This window comes from Ciconia boyciana, chromosome 25 (genome assembly GCF_034638445.1).
Source record: "Ciconia boyciana chromosome 25, ASM3463844v1, whole genome shotgun sequence".
NCBI classification, from domain to species: Eukaryota; Metazoa; Chordata; class Aves; order Ciconiiformes; family Ciconiidae; genus Ciconia; species Ciconia boyciana.
This window is the reverse complement of record NC_132958.1, coordinates 3,461,834-3,481,259: the sequence shown is the minus strand read 5'-3', so window position 1 is coordinate 3,481,259 and position 19,426 is coordinate 3,461,834. Positions and strand designations below refer to the sequence as shown.

Genomic DNA, 19,426 nt, shown 5'->3' with positions numbered 1-19,426 from the left:
TAACAACCCTCTACCATCAGCAACATTTTTTGCTGCTTGCAATTTTATGACAGCACTTTTGGGCTACATTTAATGAAGACAGCAATATCAGAAATGCTGCCACTGCATCTGGTTTCAATATATTAGCAGCAAGTTATTGTTTAAAGGCTTTGTGGTTTAAAAAAAAAAAAAAAGTTATATTGCTTTAGATTTTGAAAAGAAAAATAGATCCCTCCTTTATTAGCTCTCTAACTAGTTGAGCAAGAGTCATCCACTCTGCAGACAGACTCTAACGGGATAGATTTGGAGTGTGGAACTGGCCTTGTTGATCGCATGCCACAATGTGGCTTTTTCTGGCTCACCGAAGCCCAGCCAGACTACTGTGCAGAGAGCGGCGTTTGGGGGAGGCCCCCAGCTACTGCTGCGGGACCGGCTGCTCCGCTCCTGTTCTGAGGCTGCCGAGAAGGTGGATGGGAGGAAAGGCAGATCTGAGAGCATTAATGCATGTGTCCTCTTAAAAGCAGGCACGTTGCTTTACTTATGAAGCTTAAGAGTATTTAAGGATTTTTCCTGCCTTTCCCCAGAAACCAACTTTCTAAAGTAGGTTTTACCCTGTGGCAGCTATGAGATCCCCAAGCAGCTTTTTGTCAGCCATCTGATAATTCCCCAAATAGCTCTCCAGCGGCACTCGTGCCTTGGGTATAACTGCGTCTCACAGCAGCTCTGTGGAGATAGGACTGGCCAGTTGGAACTCTTCTTTTTTTTTTCCCCCTCCATTTTAACTATGAGAAGAGAGGCTTGTTTCTGGCCCTGTAATTTCTTTCCTAAACATTCTCTCTTTCATTATAAAAAGGCCACAGAGTAGAATGTGAACTCTTGAATATGACAGAGATACTGTTTCCAGGAAAAAAGAAATAGCTAACTTACAAAACTAAGTTTATGCAATAAAGTTATTATATTCTGCTCCTTTTAAGCAGACTCTCGTGGAATTTATGTACAGTACATGACAGATTTTAAAACTATTTATACCACAGTTAGAGCAAGACCTTTAATACTCTAGTCTTAAGACAGGGTTTGTTTTTGTTAGATTTCTTTTAAAGCTTTAGACAGTTAAATACAGTACATAGATGTTAGCTTCTAAATACAATGCAAGATTATGTAACCTTCTGACTAGCTTCAGCCACAGACTGGCACCTCTTTTAATCATTTCCGTAGTACAAAATGTTCCTTTCCTGATTTGGTGTGTGTCAGGGGGATAGTTTTAACTCATTTTGCACTGTGGTGCCAGGTCACGGTAACTAGAATCATCCACAGCTAGCGAGTTTGGTAAATCAACGGGTTAACGGAGCTGTATTGGAAGGATTAGGACTGTATGACACTAAGAGACCAGGAATATGACATTCATATTCGTCCATGGCCAGCACAGATTCATAACACGAATTCCATTGACATCTTTAGGATGTGCAATAGTTATTAGTGCATCTATCATCGCCTACCAGCTTACTACAAGAGAGAATAAGCTATTCTCCTTGGTGCCAAATCTTCAGACTTCAATGGTGTTAGCACTACAGTACATTTAGAGTTTGGTGTCTGAAGGCCTGACTACTGTACGGTTATATTTAAGACTAAGATTGTTTGGGGTATCTTTTTGTGGGGAAGAAAAGAGATGGAGACATTTTGACGGCGGGAAAGCTGAGACACTGAACACAGATCCATGCAAAAGTTTTGTTCGAGAGGAATAGAAAATATTAATGCCTAAATCTAAAACCAGTTCCTAGTTGTTATTAAAACTAGCTACAGTACACTTGGTTTGGGTGCATTACTCTTCTAGAAGAGAGACGTCAGCTTTGGTAGTGCTTAGCATCCCTTACACACCCATTGTCGCCCCCCCGAGGCGTTACGCGCTTTCAGCAGAGCTGCGCTTTGCGTGGGCTGGGGCAGACCCCTCACCTCGGAGGTTCCTGAAGTAGAGTTTTAGCTTCTGCGGCTCGGTGATACGTCTCCTGGTGAAGTCCGCGCGCGGGTGGCCTTGGGCGCAGTGATCTGTCTGCAGCAGGTGGAAGAGGCTTGCCATGTTGGGCCCAATCTTCTCCATCAAGCTGTCCTTGATGGCGCTGACAGTCTCTTCATCACACTCCAATAAGCTCCTCACCAGCTTGTTGTAATACCTGCATGAGAGTTACCATCTGTTACTCCAAGGCGTCTCCCGGCAAGACCAAAGAAACAAGGTAAGAGCTGATCTCAAGCCAGGAGAGCAGTCCAAGCGATAATACTATGAGAATCAGAATTTTTAAGTCGTTCAGGGTGTGTTTGAAATTGACTTTCGACAGTGCACAATGTACATGCTCTCATTGCATCTAACAAATGCCCTGGCGCTGGACATGCTGTGCCCATGACATACGGAAGGAACACAACCCATCAGCCTTCTAATTTAGTTGTCCTAAATGAGGAGCTGCTCCAGCTCTGAAAGGTAAGGCTGTAAGCACAAGTGATTCTGGTGTTACTCTAGTGGATCGGGAAGAAGGTGAGAGCGAGGAGCTGAGACAATCTAGTAATTGGCTTAAGTGTGCATTTTACTCTCTGCTAAACAACCTGAGTTTCTAGAGCTTTAGGAAGAAGAATAACTGCATCTTTCTAACAGACGGACACTGCCCATCACCAGACAGGATAACTGACTAAACAGACCACTGGTCTGAGCCAGTACAGCCCTTCCTACGCATGCATCCAACCCTGTGGCACCATGCCCTTTCGTCCCTCTCCCTTGCTCCATGCACAGCAAGGGACCAGAGGAGGGAGAAGCAAGCCCAGGCCAAGTCAGAGCCTGACAGATGCATGTACTCCCTGGGGACAGATCTTTAGGACATACAATCAGTTGTCACTTCCAACAAGCTGACCATGCATTAAATCACAAGTGAGGACCTTATGCTTTGCCTTGTTGCGTGCCTGCCTCCTCTGCGACCTGCTGCTGCATTTTCACCTTCCAGCCGCCTTGAGTACTCGTTCCTTGCTCAAGGAGGGAGCCAGGAAATTGTGCTGATCTGTTTCCCCAGCGCTGCTTGAGCCGAGTGGAGAACAGTGCTCAAAGGAACGATCCTCCACGGGGCTAAGGCAGAATCAGCACAGCCCTGCGTGCACGGCTGGCTCGGGCAGGGAGAGCAAAGCTGGCAAGTGGGACCTCACTGTACAAGAGAACATCTTCCTAGGGAGAGAAAGTTGGGAAAAGAGGAGCAGACCCATATTTGCTAGGCTACTTCTGCCTGAAAGGATGTCGGGGAACTTATTTTAAGCCTTTAAGGTCACCGTGACATTTTTCCACAGGAGCAGAGAAGAGAATAACCTGCAGGTGGAGGAGGGGAAGGAAGAGGGAAATGAGAGTTCACATTCAAACTCCTTTCCTAACTCTCAGCTCTGGCCTTTAGAGCAGCCAGTGGAGGTCAGGTGAGGTTAAAGTTTCTGCTGCACTTGACGTACAAAAGGACCAGGCTTTGGCACGGTGGAGTACAGTGCAAGCACAGCTCGGCAGTGCTAATATTAAGGTCTGAAGCGTGCACAGTAGTTGATGATGAATACATCTGTGCGAGCCATGCACCCAGCTTAAATCTGTCCCAGTCTAACAGGACAGGAGGAACAGATCCTATCCACCTTCCTCTACACCTCCTTCATACAAATACAGCTTGGTGGTTTCCATAGCTGGAGCTGGAATCGAACAGCTCGCTAGTGCCTTTCAGCAGCCAGACTGCAAGCAAAGGCAACAAGGCTTTCCTCTCCTCCTGCTCCTGCCATGAGATTAAATCACAGGAAGATGCTATGACCTTTAACTACTTCCTCTCAGTGTCCCAGGCCAAGTGGCACATTCTTATTCTGTGGCTATGTTGGGACAGGGGCTGGGAAAGCAGGATGCTTTAGGAGACCTCAATGTAAACTATTAGCTGGGAAATCCTGCTGCTTTTGTTACTCAACATGTCATAATATCCTTTGGCTTAGACAAGGGTTGGCGGCTGTGGGGGAGGAGTTCCCTCCGCCTCGGGAGACAGCAGCTCCAGTTCAGGCTCGGCCCTCTGGAGAGGAACATCCCCAACACGTATAACACCGCTGCTGCTGTCGCTGCATCCTACCTCGCTCAAGTGTCCACACGTCCCCCCCTTCACCCCAATGCCCCTACAGCCCCGCCAAGGGCTGTTCAACTCTACAGTCCGTCGTATTAACCTGAACTACTCTTTCAGCCTGTACAACACTGACGCCACAGTGCTGCCTGCTCCTCGTCCCAGCCCTCGGGGGAATGCTCAAGCAAACCTCTTCCAAATTTGCTTGGGGGAAGAGGGGAAAGACACCCAAGTATAATTTTTGCCTTCCCACAAGTATAATTTTCTGGATATAATATCTACAATAGAGTCTTCTATAATAAATTTATGCTGGTCAGAGATGCAACATCTATATGTCACTTCTACACCTGTCCTAGGATAGGTCTGAAGGTTTAAGATGCTTCTAGATCAACTCAAACAGCCACCCCAGAGGAGCTGTAGCATTTGCCGCAGCCAGCCAACATGTTAAGTTGCAGCTTGGTCTGTTTGCACTCAAATTCTAGAGCATATTTACTCAAACTGTTCAAAAAGATCCCTTTTATCCCAATCACAAGACTCAGCACTGATTGTTCCAGGATTTAGGGGAAGAAATCCCTGCCCTTGCAGTGTCACTGCGCAGACTGCAGTAGCTCCCTGAAGCCTCTCTCTGTCCCTTGTCCTTGGAGGATGGGGACAGGGCAGTTCTGTGCTCAGACAAAGGCACCAGAGCGCAGCGTGACATGCCCATTTCTGTGGGCAGCCTTGCTATCAAGAAGGAACAGGGGTGAAGACAACCCTAAAAGAGACCATTAAGAACACCAAACTATCCCTAGAAATATGAACTACGGGATCATGGTAGAATAAGGTTATAGAGGAGCCTGTTCGCTGGTTCCCTTTAAGCTTTCCTAGTTCTTCATATTGCCATGGTAAGTCAGAGGGCAAGGCCTCTTTTGCTAGGTGCCATACAAACCCAAAAAAGGGGATGGTTGCAGCCTGAAGAAGTGAATGAAGTTGCAATAGGTTGAGAAGCTCTGAAGTGCTCAGTATGCCAGAGATGCTATATTAATCAGACTGGTTTGGTATTTAAAAGCTCTGTTTACCATTATACTGCATGCAAACTAAAAGAACTAACATTTAAACAAACTCCAGGCTTTGAAGTAATGTACGTCTAGTTAATTTTATGATTCTCCCCTAGAAATGTTTATAATTGTATTTACCAAAAAGAGAATCAGAAGAATGCTGGTAAAACTTAACAAGGATTTGAAAAGGCAGAGAACATTACTTAGGCTAAGCTATATTAGGACTTGTAAGAAGTTAGTCAACTTGGTTCCTCTCATTTCTTTCTCTGTGCTTCACATTTTTGCATTCAACTCAATGCTTCACATTGGATGCATTTCAGCTGAGGAAAGCTCCACGTACCGGTTCGAGAACTGATTTGGAAGCTGGACGACCTCCGTGATGGCTTCAGGATTTCGTTTCGCAATGCCGCACATGTCCAGTTTGCTGTAGCACTCCTCTTGCACTTCGGAGATCATTCTTTGGAAAGTGGAGCACCTCCGGATGGCAAGGAACACCTTGGACGTAACCCCATTTGCAATGCATTTCAAGCTTTCTTTCACAAAAGCTTTTCCCTGGAAACAGAAGAAAAACCTTAAATTGCAACAGATTTCATAGAAAGGGATGTATTAACAGATACTCCGCTGTGGCGGGCTGCTATTAATTACCCTTGCTGCAATTACAGACCTGCTGGAGGTCCCTTACCAAGCACAGCAGGGAATTGGACCCTAAATGCTCGCAATTATTGCATATAGTCACAGCAGTTTAAGTTGGGATGCACACAATCCACAGAGAACAGGGAGCTCCTGTTCCCAAAAGATTTAGGCAATGGAAGTCTTTGCGTGAACAAACCTAGAAGTGCCAGCACCAGAGATGGGCCAACTCTGCCCTCCGGGATGGGGCTGGACCGCTCGCTGCATACCAGCGATTTAACACATCTGGTTCACCAGACCTCAAGATGCTTTAAGAGCTTTTAAGTTTGTCCTTGGGAGCGAGAGCGCAGGGAATGAGGGGGTGTGCACATTTTGGGAAGAAAGTACGAAGGAAAAGGGCCCTTGGCAGAGCCACAGTCCTCTGATATTATCCTATTTATTCTGCTGCGAGTGACTGCAACTCCGGAGAGGCTGATCTGGCTGTGCATTCCCAGGCCCGAAGACTTCCAATTCAAATCCCAGCCCTGTGCCAGGTCACACAGTCAGAAGACTTACTTTGTTAGAAGAACGTTTATATTTCCTCCTGAAGAGGAAACTTAGCTCTCCGCCCCACAAAACACTCCTTGCCAAGTCCTCACACATAGCATACAGTATGTGGAAAATGTACCGTAGAAAATAGCCCTGAAGGATGCATTTGTAGCCAAAAACCAAAATCATGGTTCAGAGGAGTAGCTAAGCAGCAGGAAGGGCTGCAAGAAAGGAAGGGTTAAGCCTGCACAGACCCCATCTCCATGAGGACAGAGAAATTAATGCATCTGTTCGGCAAAGCATTTAAGCACGTGCTTTAGTGTCGCAGGGCTTGTAAAAGCACTTTATTGAATCGGGGCATGAAAAGGGAGCTCTAACGGCAAGGTATTATTCTTGTCCCCTTTATACTCGTACTGTACCTGAGTGTCAAATTTAGCAGCACTGTACAGGAAGGACTTGCAGATGTCGTACATGCCATCCGTGTCGCACGTGGAGTTCTCCAGGCAGGCGAAGGCCCCGCAGCCCACCTGGAGGGCACTGTTCAGACAGCGAACCACCTCGGCTGCAGAGAGAGGCACAGGCACAACATTATGTACGCACCGCTCCCCGACGCCCGACGCTGTAAAGCCCTTCTCCAGCACAGCATCAAGTCATGCTCAACTGCAGTCAAGCAGTAGCCTTATTGCTTTTCGGGACTGGAGGGAGAGGTAACGAAGAGAGGCCAAAGGCACTGCCAAAGGGAGTTATTAACTGAAGTCATGCAACAGATCACCAGCAAATCAAGGCACAGAAACTGCAATCACCAAAACCTTCAATTGGTTCCATACAGATTAAATGACAGGCAACATCTGATAGGCTTTGGCTAGATGAAGACTTACAGGTCCATCACCAACTTAATTCTGACTGCATGCATTTACAGCTTTATTCAGAGTTCCTCTAAAGAAGGCAGAAGTAGTGAGGATGGGCCCATGAAGAGCACTGGGTGGTGAGGTCTTCTCCACGGTCTTAGACCAAAGGCAGGTCAGAGCAGCTTGGCAAATGACAAACCTCATTTAAAATGAGACTGAAGTGATGGTGATTGCCAATGAGCTGGCATGAAATTTGCACTTACTGCAAGGAAGCACTGGTTTTGCTAGCTTTGGAGGCATTTGTGCTTTTCTAAAAAGCGTAAAGTATCTAGAAATAAGATTTTAGTTTGCGTGTCAATTATCAGTACTACAAAGGACTTGAACGAGCAGCTTGGTGCTAAATACTAACGTGGTACCCGGCAGTTTGCAAGCATAGCCAAGAAAGGTCATATTGCTGAAGATTTGCAAAGAGAAGGGACATTTGGGCAGAGAAAGTTAAGGTAATGGAGCTGACCATGTATAATTAAAATCGTTGAGGCAGTAGTTAGTCTGAACAGGAGGGTATCCATGTCATCCCATCTTTTTTAGTGCAGATACTATGCATTTTAACAATGAATCAGCAGTATTGCCACATGATTGCCCTGAAATTAGTAGGGATTAACCTTTTTTGGTAAGCTGAACATCTGTCCCCTTATGTGTCTGTGCAAGGCATATTCATTACTTTTGCAGATCATGTTACGAGACATTCTTTAGGAAGAAATGCAAACCCAGTGTCTCCCATCAAGATCCTAGGTGTGGGAAAAGTGAGGATTTGCATTTAGTGGAAGAGAACACACCTTATTAAGAGCTAAGTTGTAGCCTAAAGACGTATCTATAGAACTAGGATCTTTACAGAAAAGAGGAGAAAAAAAATATTTTAAAAAATCACCCAATTAACCCCTCCTTATTCTCCACTCTTGCTTATGCGCCTGAAGGGAGAAATATTTAGTAAGATCATCCTCTCCCCAGTTCATAACCTTACCATTGCACAAGTCATTCCCATGATTATGTTTCCACAGGTTCAAATTATAACTTTGCTTTCAGCAGACTTAGTATGCATTAAGCTTTTATTGTTTTAGGCACGGTGCAATAGTGAGACCCTATGTTTCTATAGCAACCAAATACAAAAGGAAATTGAGCAAACACCCTAGTATAATGCTGCAGAGCCTTGCAGATCTAAAATAAGACATCTGTTAATGAGCTCCAAATTAGAGACCTAATATCTTTTCAGTATACTAGAAGACATTTTTAATTTCCATTGTTCAAGACAATGTGTCCAACTTATCTAAGCATCTATAGTGCACAAAGTAGAGACATCCAGAGCTGACTTGCCAGCAATTTTTTTATCCATTGTAAAAGCAAGTTTGCTAAATGTCACAATCGTATTTTTACGGTACCATCTAACTGATAGCAATCAGTTTTTGAAAATAAATGCTAGCAGTGGACAGTTTCTAGGTTACTGCATTCTTCAAAGTCAGATATCTCTCTCCCCCTCTTTGAATAGACAGATGTTTGGCAGAACAATGGTTCAGTCAAATTTCCACGGATTTTATCAACTTCCTAAAAAGCAAGGAATTTAACACCAAAGTATGATTGCAACTGGAGAAGAGAGAAAGATACATGCAAGCAGGGGAAAAAAAAAAAAGTACATGGAACTCATTTAGTAGATGGGGGAGGAGGAGAGAGAATGGATTGCATCCTGCAAGCAGATCACACACCGGTTCCCTGACCCAGCTCCTGAAAGGAGAAGATTTCTTCTCCAGCTATGCACCAATATCCTCCTGAATCAGACCCTTAAATTAATATTTGTTCCTACCAGCCATTAAGTTTATAAGCAAAAAAAAAAAGAAGAAAAAAAAGAAAAATCAGCAGTAGAGATATCTGAAACAGTTTAACACATCAGGGTTCAGGCTCAAAGCCCTCCTTGCTGGGTGTTACCTGAGTTCTGGGCTGCAACCCTGGGTTTCCTGGGGCTCACAGAGTCATTCTGTTCAGCTTCATAGGATGCAGATGCACTGATCACCAGCAGCAGGAGAAAACCAGACTTTAGGAGCATTCTCTGACAAGTTTCCGCTAAGTGTGGCTTTTTGGGTGGGTTTTTTTTTTTTTTTTGGTGTATGTGTGTGTGTGTCTCTCCTCTTCCACTTCGGCTTGAGCAAAGATGTGGATCTGGATACGCGCTCCCAGGGAGAGAGAAAGGAGTCTGCCGAGGCTCGGGGACGTGCCGCAGCCCCGCTCTGCCTGGCCCCTCTGGCTCCTGCTCGCTGGGGGACCAGGAGCAGCGCCGAGGGCTTTTATAGCCGCCCTTATCGGTCCCCCCGCGGGCTGCCGAGCCAATCGGGAGGCGCTGGGCAGAGCCAATGGCAGACTGGACTCATTCAAGCCCCAGAAAACTGCAACTTCACAGGAAGAATATTTTCCAGCCAATTAAAAGTACCTGCCAAACAACAATAACCAAAAAGTTAATCTTTGGAGAGGCGGTGGGAAAGGGAGGGGGGGACTTCCTATGGATAATTGAGCTCAAGGAAATGACAGGGCAGTCCTAAATCTTCCCCCACCCCCCAAAAATCACCTGCCCTTTAAGAAAAGATATTTTCCCATCCGTTTAGCAGTTATCCCAGGGTTACAGCAGCTTGGAAGAAGGGAAGGGGCATTTTTGTACGGCACATACAATGGGGGCTGGCACCGAGCCTTCAGGCGGCGGGTCAGCCCTGCACCTGACCTCAGCCCCCCAGAAAGGCAAAGAGGACGTACCTGCGTGCGTGCAGATGGGAGGCATCGCCTCTTGCCTGCCAAAGCACGTGCGCGCAACACCGAACCCGTGTACAAACACACTACACCTCACGTAGGCACATGCAAATACCCTCTCGGTGCCTAAAACCTTATTCCTCGTACACTGCATTCCTTATCTTCCCCTCACTTGCACAATTACGTTAATAAAATTGTGTGTTCATACCTCAGACTTCAGTGTAGCCTTGCTTTTACTGCTTCCCAGTAAAGCTCCAGAAGCAATTTTTTAGGTGTTTGGTGGTCGTCCCCCCCCCCCGCCCCCCAATTCCATCCTGTTTTTCAGATTTCATAACGGGAGGAGGAACTCTAATGCTTGATTTAATCTTCATTTTAATAGGCACATAATGAGGATTAACACACTAGAGAACTGATTATCCTGTATACCAGAGACAATTTAAGGCTCTGAGTGTTTAAAGGATGAAAGTATAAGCAGTGGTATTAAGTCTTAGAGCTGAAAGGAAATCAGGAAGGTGCATGGAGAAAGGAGATGTATAGATAAAAAGTTACAAGTTCCTGCAGCTTAGAATAAGTCGAAAGATTTAGATATCAGGTATTACTGATCAGAGACAAGATAGCTTCTTTTGGATCCTGAACATGTTTGACTCTCACTCAGCTATCCCCACGATCTTTTCTGTCAAAGGAAAAATACTCTCGTCTCTGTGGTGTCAGGCAAGGAAATGCAGCTCGAACAGATTCACAGATCCGTTCACGTACAGAAGTTCCGTTTGGATGAACCAATTCTACAAATCTCATTTAAGTGGAGGTGCAAAAAACCCTTGTCCTGTGAGCATTCAGTCAGGTTTATGGGTGGCTAAATTTAAAAGTCAATAAGGAAGCAATTTAAAGAAAAACATAAGTAGCCTCTTCCTTAGCAGAGCTCCAGAAACAGTGCCCACTGCTTTACCTCATTCCTGTCTTTTTTTGTATAGGTTTGACAGCTCTGACCGTGACAATGGGATCACTCTGGTTCCTCGCCCCATCCCTGAGCTCTCATTTCTTCCGAGAGGGAGCTGACAGCTCAGTTTGGGCTGCGCAGCTCCATTCGTGTTGGCATATTTGGTGTCAGCTTCAATTGGAATAGGAACAGGAGTGAGGTTGTGCTCCTGCCTTGGGGTCAAAATAACAGCTGTGCCAGATGTTCCAAGAACATTCAAAAAGCACTGAAACAGAAGGGTTTCGGGTTTCGTCTCAGTTTTGTGACACTGAGCCAATTTCATTAAATAAATAAAAAAATAAAAAAAAAGAAGCAGCCCTGCAAAAGCACTGTGGTTTCTCTACTTAATAGGACCAGTCCAGTTTGCAAGTGACAATAATCCCATAGGGTTTGATACTGATTAAATCAAAAGCAACTCTGGCATTGACTTCAATGGGGAATGAATCACCATTCTATCTAAGTCTTATTTGGAGTGGAAGCGTTGCATTTTCCACAAAATTGAATTTCAAACTCAAAGCCCAATTTCTCCACCCCTTCACCCCCAAGGTGAACATTCCTACTTGTCTTTTTTAATGTTTCAATCTGAACTGAAGTAGTTTGCAAAACAAAACAGGTTGTCCTGGTCCTGTGAGCACGTATGCATCCTGATTTGAGTCCAAGTGTAAGGAAAAATTCGTAGCAAGTAGTTCCTATTGATACTAAAATTCTTCCAGCACATTTTCTATTCTTCCTCATATCATTATTCCAGGGCTCACTTACTCCTTTAGGGACATATTTAGTATTTGTACCTGCTGCATATTTTTACAGCAACCAGTTTTAATTACAGATAGCAATAACAGGAGATTAAGATGAGGTTCAGTTTGGTAATGGGAACGGGCACTACAATACAGTCCAATATATTGGATCAGGACACATGCAAACATTATAATACCAGAAAAACTTTATCGAGTCTCCAAAAAAGACCTTGTGAAGGCAGTACCTTTATTACTGCTTTAAGAAAGTGGGAAAATGAATTCAGGAGTGAAGGACCCATACTGAGCTGCTGTCAAATTTGGCAGGAGACTTGTACAAGCAAATTTCTGCACGAACATTTGAGTCCTTTGGTACCAGAGCGTATTTGCATTACTTATTTTGCATAGTGAAGGCAACAAAAACTGCAAAATCCCCCTGTAACTTCCATTCTGCACTCGCTGTATGATGGCAGAGGAGCTTGGCTTCTCTCTTGTACTCAAGCTTTTAAAGGGAAAAAGAAATAACTGGTGCAGGCATCATGAGACTGTTCAAAGATCGGTGGTCTACCCACTCCAGGGTCATGCCTTTAAGACCGTTGCTAGAAGGTTTAGGGACAGAAGAATATTCATTATGGGATAAGATTTTCCCTAAAAATCTTCCCTCCTCCTGTTCTCAGTTAATAGCTGGCCTAAACCCTAGAGATCTCAGCAGAAGAGAAAAAAAAAAACAAACCAAAAAATAAAAACCCAAAAGAAGTTCCACTATTCGTTACTAAAGGCTCGACATAACCGGCTAGAAGAATTTTCTCCGTAGCTTCCCTTACAGGTTAAATGCTGCCCTGAAGTAGAAGGGTTTGTTTCCTGGCTGATACATGTAAAGGAAAAAAAGAAAGGCGCTGTTAGCCCTGAGTGAACTGTCCCCTCCTTTCCATTTCCATTCAAGAGATCCTATTAAATTGAACAGTACACACTATTGTACCACTGTTAGTCCATGCCCAAGGTGTTAAGATTTTTGTCCAACCTCAATCAGAAATATAGGGGAAAACAAAAGAAAAGAAGAAAAAGAAGAGGGGAACCTAAAGTCAAGAACCCCCCCGCTTTGTGCTGAGCTGCTGCCTGGCTGGAAGCTGCTGCGAGGGCAGCGGCCCCCCCTGCCATTGTGTAACTCGATCCCTGCCCACCTTTCAGCCCCCCTTCCCCAGCACAGGACCCCTCCATTCGCTCCGCTCCGGAGGGACGTGAGCAACTGCATCACCTCGGGAGTTAGCAACGCTCCGCTGGTTCGTCCCTGCACGTCTGCTCCTTCCAAGCAAACGAACCTCCTCTTATGCCGCCTCTCGCGGCAGCGACACTTCGGCACACACGTACGCAGCCACCCCACCCTTTCTCGCGGCTCGGCCGGTTGACACACTGCAGTTAACTCTGTTAACGTGCAAAAGGGATGGCTGGAAAGAGCCGCCACGGAGCAGCATTGTGCGTATGGGGTGGGCTGGCACAGAGCAGGACCCATGTTCAGCAAAGGGCAGATCATGCTCCATCTGCAACTTTAACGTGCGTGGAACCTCATGGGAAACGCTCCGTGCGTTATAAGGATCAAACCTGCGCTGTCTCGAGGCCTTGACAGCTCGCCAGCCGCCTGCGCACATCTCGCTGGACCAGATCCTCAACAGGTGTACATTAGTATAACCGCCGAATTCAATATTAGCCCTTCATCTATGCCATTATTCTGATGCGTCACTACACGCTGTCTGGATGCAATTCCCCATCGTAGAGTTATAAACCAGGAGTAGCTTCAATTACACTGACAGTATAAAAGCAAAGTAAGGGAGAGGCTAAGCAGAACCTTTTAATTTGCTTAGCCCAAATGAATAACCCCGGCTGCACCGGTGCAAGTGATGTCAGAACTTGTTCCAAAAGGCAGGATACAATTTAAGAGTTACCTGGGTGTCTGCCCCAACAAAGCCACTTGGATCTGTCTACAGGCTTTGGCCTTCGCTCCATAAACCTGGCAACAACAACAACAAAAAAATCTGCTCAAAATCTTCTTATTAAACAAAGGGATTTAATATCTCTGGTTTATATGCAAAAAGTCAGAATAGGTTTAATTGTGTCATGACCACTGTATGTTTAAGGTACAGTTGTTTAATGCCCAACATAAGGTTGCAACTATTGTCTTCTACTGTGTTTGAGTTAATCGGAAACATAAATGAAGGCAAGTTAAAGGTCTTCTCGTATTACTGTACTACATGATTTATTCACCTCGCACAATTTGATTTTTTAATAAAAGAAATTATGTATTTTCGTGTATTTCTGCTGGGATTGTTTTGTATCTTGTAAATGCAATGCATGATGAAAAGTGATTACTAATAATAACCCGGTATTACTTGTAATCCTATGCTCTAAATCCTGACTGCCTGTTTCAACGGGATTTTGATTAAAACCAAATGTGCATCACATATTAGATACATAAAGAACTTTCAGGACTCAATTCCTGGTACCTTGGCCTGATCCAGGCAGTGAAAATACTCATCTGTGGAAGGTGAAACAGTCCTTTAGAGGCATTGCTGTGGCAGGCTGACAGCTTTACTCCACTCTAACCAAACATGGATATCACTGGCTTGGACTGGATTTGTACCTGAAAAACAGAGTCAGAGGTTTTTTAATCCTTCCATTCAGCAGGTAGATGTGCCAGTCCCAGCCCTAAAGCACTAGCCAAGAGGAGTTACAGAAGCAGGACGTGGCCCACAGAGGCGAGGAAGTTGCATGTGTACGCGGCAATATGCTTTGGCAGGTTATCCCACATCATGCCGATGAGTAATGTATTTTGGAGGATGCGCATGGAGACAGAACACCAGGTTTTGCACACAGTGACAGAGTTGTTCACCTGAAGTAAAAGCAATCGGAACTCAGAGATGCTGGCACAGATGAAGAGAGGGAGGAAGCCCCCCAGACTTTTAGAGTGGTTGGACACCCATCACATCTACTTTCCTCTGTGCAGCCAGCAGCTCACCAGCTGGTTGATCCAAAATCCCCAGTTCTTTTGACCGCAGCAAGTTAATCCCAAACCTGATTTTGAGGGGCTCTGGGTAAGACTTTTACTCAGGGACTCCCCCATCTACATGGGACTCCCACCACAACAGTCTTTGCCACAGAGGCATCCCCCAGCACTGGCAATAAGTATTTCCCTCCCCCTGCTCCAGAGCCTGATGACACTAGCAAATATCTAAATAGTTTCTTGCAAAGGCTTGCCTTAACCAGAAAGAGGATCTCTCATTAAAGCATAAAATTAAACACTTCAGAACAAAGATATTGGCACATTAATATGGAGATTCTGCCTCACCCCCCCTCCTTCATCAAAATGCATTAGCCCTTCATGTGCAATTTGCATTGGAAAGCGTAGGAGCCACATAGCATTAACAGCTGTGAAATTGGTGTCATTCTTAAAGGTTAAAATAAACCCAGCTATTCTCTAAAGCTGCCAAGCATTTCTTTGCAAGATCTATGGCCAGAGCCTTCATGAATCATGAATTTGCTTTTTTTGTGTGCTGTGGAAGGATCCTTGGGAAGATCTTTCCCCTGTTTACAGACAGGCAAGAGCATTCCCTGCTCAGCCTCTTGCAGGGTGACCTCAGCACTAGGTGTGAAATAAGGCAAGCAGGAATCAGCCAGCAATATACATTTCAATTTGCACAGCAGCTGTTTTAAAAAACAAAACAAAACAAAAAAAAAGGGAATGACATGGCAGCCTCCTCACTTTACTCTTGAGAAAGTCTCTCGAAACTTTTCTAGCCAATAGTTACTGGAATTTGTTTTGCAAGAGTGTCATTTTGTATTTTTTCTTTTTATTACTGTAACAAGTCACAGATCCTAAAGTTAGTGTATTAAATATTCTGGTTACCATCCTGACAAGAACGTTTAACATGAGAATCATACTTTCCCCGTGATTTTTCAGAAGCTAGAAAGATTATTCTCATGGAAAAACTATTAATTGCCAAGGCCTAAATAACACAGTGCCTTGTTAGGTAAGAGGAGCTCAGTGAGTAGAGCGTAATTCAAAACATATAGAAGCAAATGGGAAAGCTCCCCTGGGGATTATGGCCTCTGGTCTCCGTGCCAGAGGTTGACTTGCAGCCGACGCAACCCCAGAACTGCAGAGGCTGAAGGTCCCTGAAATCATTGTCCCTCCTGGATTTTGGGCTAGTCAAAGCACAGGCCACTGGATGCTTCTTGTCCCAGTCCCCACCCTGAAACACCCATATGCAATACTGGTTTGTCACAGTAGAAACATACACAGGGTATTTTTAGAAGAAGAAAACCAGGGAAATTTTCCATATTTTCTCTGAGGTTCTGCATCAGTAATACAGCCATTCTTCTCCTTTTAGGGGTCCTGGTAAAAAACACTGGCTCAGCGATGGTCTCAGAAGAAAAGATATCCCCCATATCCTCACTCACCGTCAACTCAACCACAATGTTGTGCTTCATTGCCCCTGGAAACTTTACGATTTAATATTTATTACGCTAACTGAAGGGAAAGGCAGTACCATACACCTCTTTCCTCTCCGAGCCCGTACAGAGAGTAATGGTGCTGCATTCTCTGCCATGCCTCACCCCTACAAAGTCCTACTTGCGATGCAAAGCCATGGGAGCGTCCAGAGCTGGGGCTGAGCGTAGCGTTACTTCCAGTTCAGATGGGAGGTTAAATCGAAGCGGAAACAGGCCTCGAACAGCTTGTTCCCAACCCTGCTCTGCCTGCCGCCCTCCACAGCGCATGCTATCCTCCCCATCTGCTGCTTTGGATGTTAAACCCTGAACATTGCTAAATAAGTAGGGCTGTGAAGAGTCGTGTGTATTGTCTGGCTGAAGTTCACTGCGGGTTGGCCTCCAAGGGAGACGATGATTAACTCGACAGCATAGTTTGGGCAGTGAGAAAGACTGGGTTTTGTAGAGAAGCAAGTCAGCATCTCCAATCCTCTGCTTGCTGTCTCCTTCAGCAGGTTCAGTCTGAACAGCGCGTTTCGTCGCTACACCTCACACCTACTTTTGCAAACGAGCAGGAAAAAGAAGCAGGGAGCTCTGAATAATGTATTGTGGTTTCCAAGCTGATTTCTCCCCCCTTCTTTTTTGATCAAAACTGAACTTAAAATAGAAGAGGAAAAGGGCTTGCATAAATATCTGACAGCTGCTCCAAGCTTTCTCGCTAGTGCGGTAACCAGCAGAACAGCAAAGAACCTGATTTTTTAGCGTCGTCAGAAGACCTGTTTTGGCCCGTTTATTAGGAAAAGAGACAGGAGGAGGTGTTATCAAAGCAGCTAGCCAGGTGAGGTCTAGGGACACCAGTGAAAGAAAGAAACTGGAATCTAGGGAGTGGACCAAATGAAAGGGAAAGGGATAAAGGACACTAAGGGGGTGACAATGAAGAACTAATCCGAGGCTGTCCCCTACCTCCAAGGAGACTTTATGTTTTTATTTGCCATGGGAAATTTCACCTCCATGCCTTTCCTAATTGGGCATGCAGTAATACAGAAGAGATCACAGCTCCATGTCCACATTTTTGAAACAGGCTTTTGCCTTTTTCACACCATTCACTAAAAGTGAGAGGAAAGCAGATCTTACAGAACAGAGTTTCAAACATCCGTATCATGTCAGGGCAAATAGGTGAGTTTTAGGGAGCCTGCAAAGGTGAAGAGAGAAGAGGTGGGATAATTAACGGTCCTCTCACAGCAACAATCACAGCATCCACAACCTCGATTTAGTTCGCTTTTCAGCAGCTCCTTCTGAACCAGCTATGGGAAAATAGAGACATCACTAAACGGGACAATCAATTTTCATGGAAGATAACAGCCTGGCCAACAGCGTGTTATCTTCTAAGAGAACAATCCCTTTGTAGTCCTAAATTAAGATTTGTCTTCCAGATTGCAGTTGCATCAGATGGAAACTAAAACCAGAGCAGCCACAAATTGATTGTCTTTTCTAATTGTCACTTATCTGGTGTGCAGCCATAAGAATAAGCATCATAAAGGCCTTATATGAACTGGGCATTTGCCCCAGTTCAAGCCAGCACATTAAAAGATTTGGCCGGGGATTTCCAGTTTACATCTCCCAGCACAGCAGCTTCGTCCATCGCAAACTTCTAAACACCAAGGGTCTTTTTCTGGGAAACTCCATTGTCTTAGCTCACAGTTTTAATTTTAAATAGAACACAGGAGATCTTTTATCCCCATGTAACAGTTGGGAAACCGATACAGACACTTTAAGGCCTGATCCACAAGCAGATGGCCAGTATCAAGAAACTAACATCTCAGCTAGATCATAAAACAAAAATCAGGACTTTGGTCCTGCTCTGCCCGTACTAAGCAAGCCAGGATAATGCCCACAATCCTCATTTCAAGATTAGCAGAATTTAACCTTGCATGCTTTTTGTCCAAAAATTCGAGACTGGGCTCTACATAAAACAAAAATCCATCACAAAGCGAAAAAACCCCAACCCATGAAACAAAACAAAAAACCCCTCCAAACCACTAAGTTAACTAAAACCCAATGAAGTTTATGAAGTCTGCCATGATTTTCAAATCCATCCTTAGCAATTATAGCCTGATTTAACAATGTGACATTTCTACAAACACACTGTATATGCACGGGTGTGTGCACATTTCTGACCGTTTTAATTCCCTGGGCACCTACAGCTGCATTTGATGGGGGCATAAACGCCTCAGAGTTCCCCATCACCTCTGTGAAAAGTAAGTTGTTAGAAAGGACAGCTGTTAGAAGACAACCCTAAAAACCACTCCACTCAAAACCTACAGCATCTCATCACCCCTCACTGGATACCAGAGACTCCATGGGGGAAGAAGGGGGAAGGGAGATGTCAGATGCCCCAGTTGTGGGAAAAGCTTCCATCGCAATTAACAATTGCCCACAAGACACAAATCTGTGGGAAACCAGGCTTTGTTAATCCCTGCGCTCAAGGAAATACTTATTCGTACCCTGAGGAAGGGGCCTGCTTCCTGCCAGCTGCCTTCCCACTGAAGGGACCCGGGTGGGTGTCTCCAGCCACCACTGCTCAGGACCCCCGTACGCACCAGGGCAGCATCCAGCCACTCACTATCGCTCATTTAAGATCTGAATATTTAAGACCTGGCCGGACAAGCTACACAAGTAATTTGAAGCTTAATCTCTTGTGATATTTAAGACATGGCTGGACAAAGCCTGAAAAAACTGGAAACCAACCTCCGCTATTCAGAAAGACGAGCTGAAGGACCGGATAGATTTTACCATTTTTATCCTCACTTTTCCACCTTTTGGCCAATTTGTTTGGAAATTCTCACTCTCCTCCCAAATACACCCTGCCCTTCACTACAGTAACCACATTTTCGATCCAGTGTCAAGGCTTTGAAATCTCAGATGTTGCAGATTGCTATAGCCAGGGACCTATCAATGGGGCTACAGGACAATTTGGCTGGTGTCCAGTCTGCCCCAGATCAAGACAACTGCTCCACAGTGACTGCTGTAATAGCTACCAAATAGCTAATCCAAAGAGCTTACCAAAGCTTTTAGCAATCTTCTACCAGGAAGCTCCTGATTTCTCAGCTGAGACTGTCTCTTCTTGTGGAGAACTTCTTATGGTGTATGATAGGTATTTGCAGGTATTATTTCGAGGGATTTCAGAGCTATGCTGAAAGCCTCCTGCTTACCAGATAGGGTTCAGGAGAGAGAAAGGGGCCTGGAATAATAAGTGAAAATTGCTTAGATCTTTTCCAAAGATCACAGGCAGGAAGTGTGGTCTCACTTGGAAATGCTCGCCATGGCC

At 44.9% G+C, this 19,426-nt stretch overlaps 1 protein-coding gene across 1 annotated transcript in view; it reads right to left on the bottom strand.

The window, feature by feature from the left end:
* Positions 1-641: 641 nt before the first annotated feature.
* The window catches only part of STC1 (stanniocalcin 1), a 57,820-nt gene continuing 39,035 nt past the window's right edge, over positions 642-19,426 (bottom strand). The window contains exons 3-8 of the mRNA XM_072846358.1: positions 14,118-14,254; positions 13,560-13,624; positions 9,103-9,601; positions 6,697-6,839; positions 5,460-5,671; positions 642-2,147 (exon numbers count right to left, since the gene is read on the bottom strand). Of these exons, the coding sequence (XP_072702459.1) occupies positions 1,877-2,147; positions 5,460-5,671; positions 6,697-6,839; positions 9,103-9,220 (744 nt within the window). The 5' untranslated portion in view covers positions 9,221-9,601; positions 13,560-13,624; positions 14,118-14,254 and the 3' untranslated portion in view covers positions 642-1,876. The remainder of the gene's footprint in view (positions 2,148-5,459; positions 5,672-6,696; positions 6,840-9,102; positions 9,602-13,559; positions 13,625-14,117; positions 14,255-19,426) is intronic.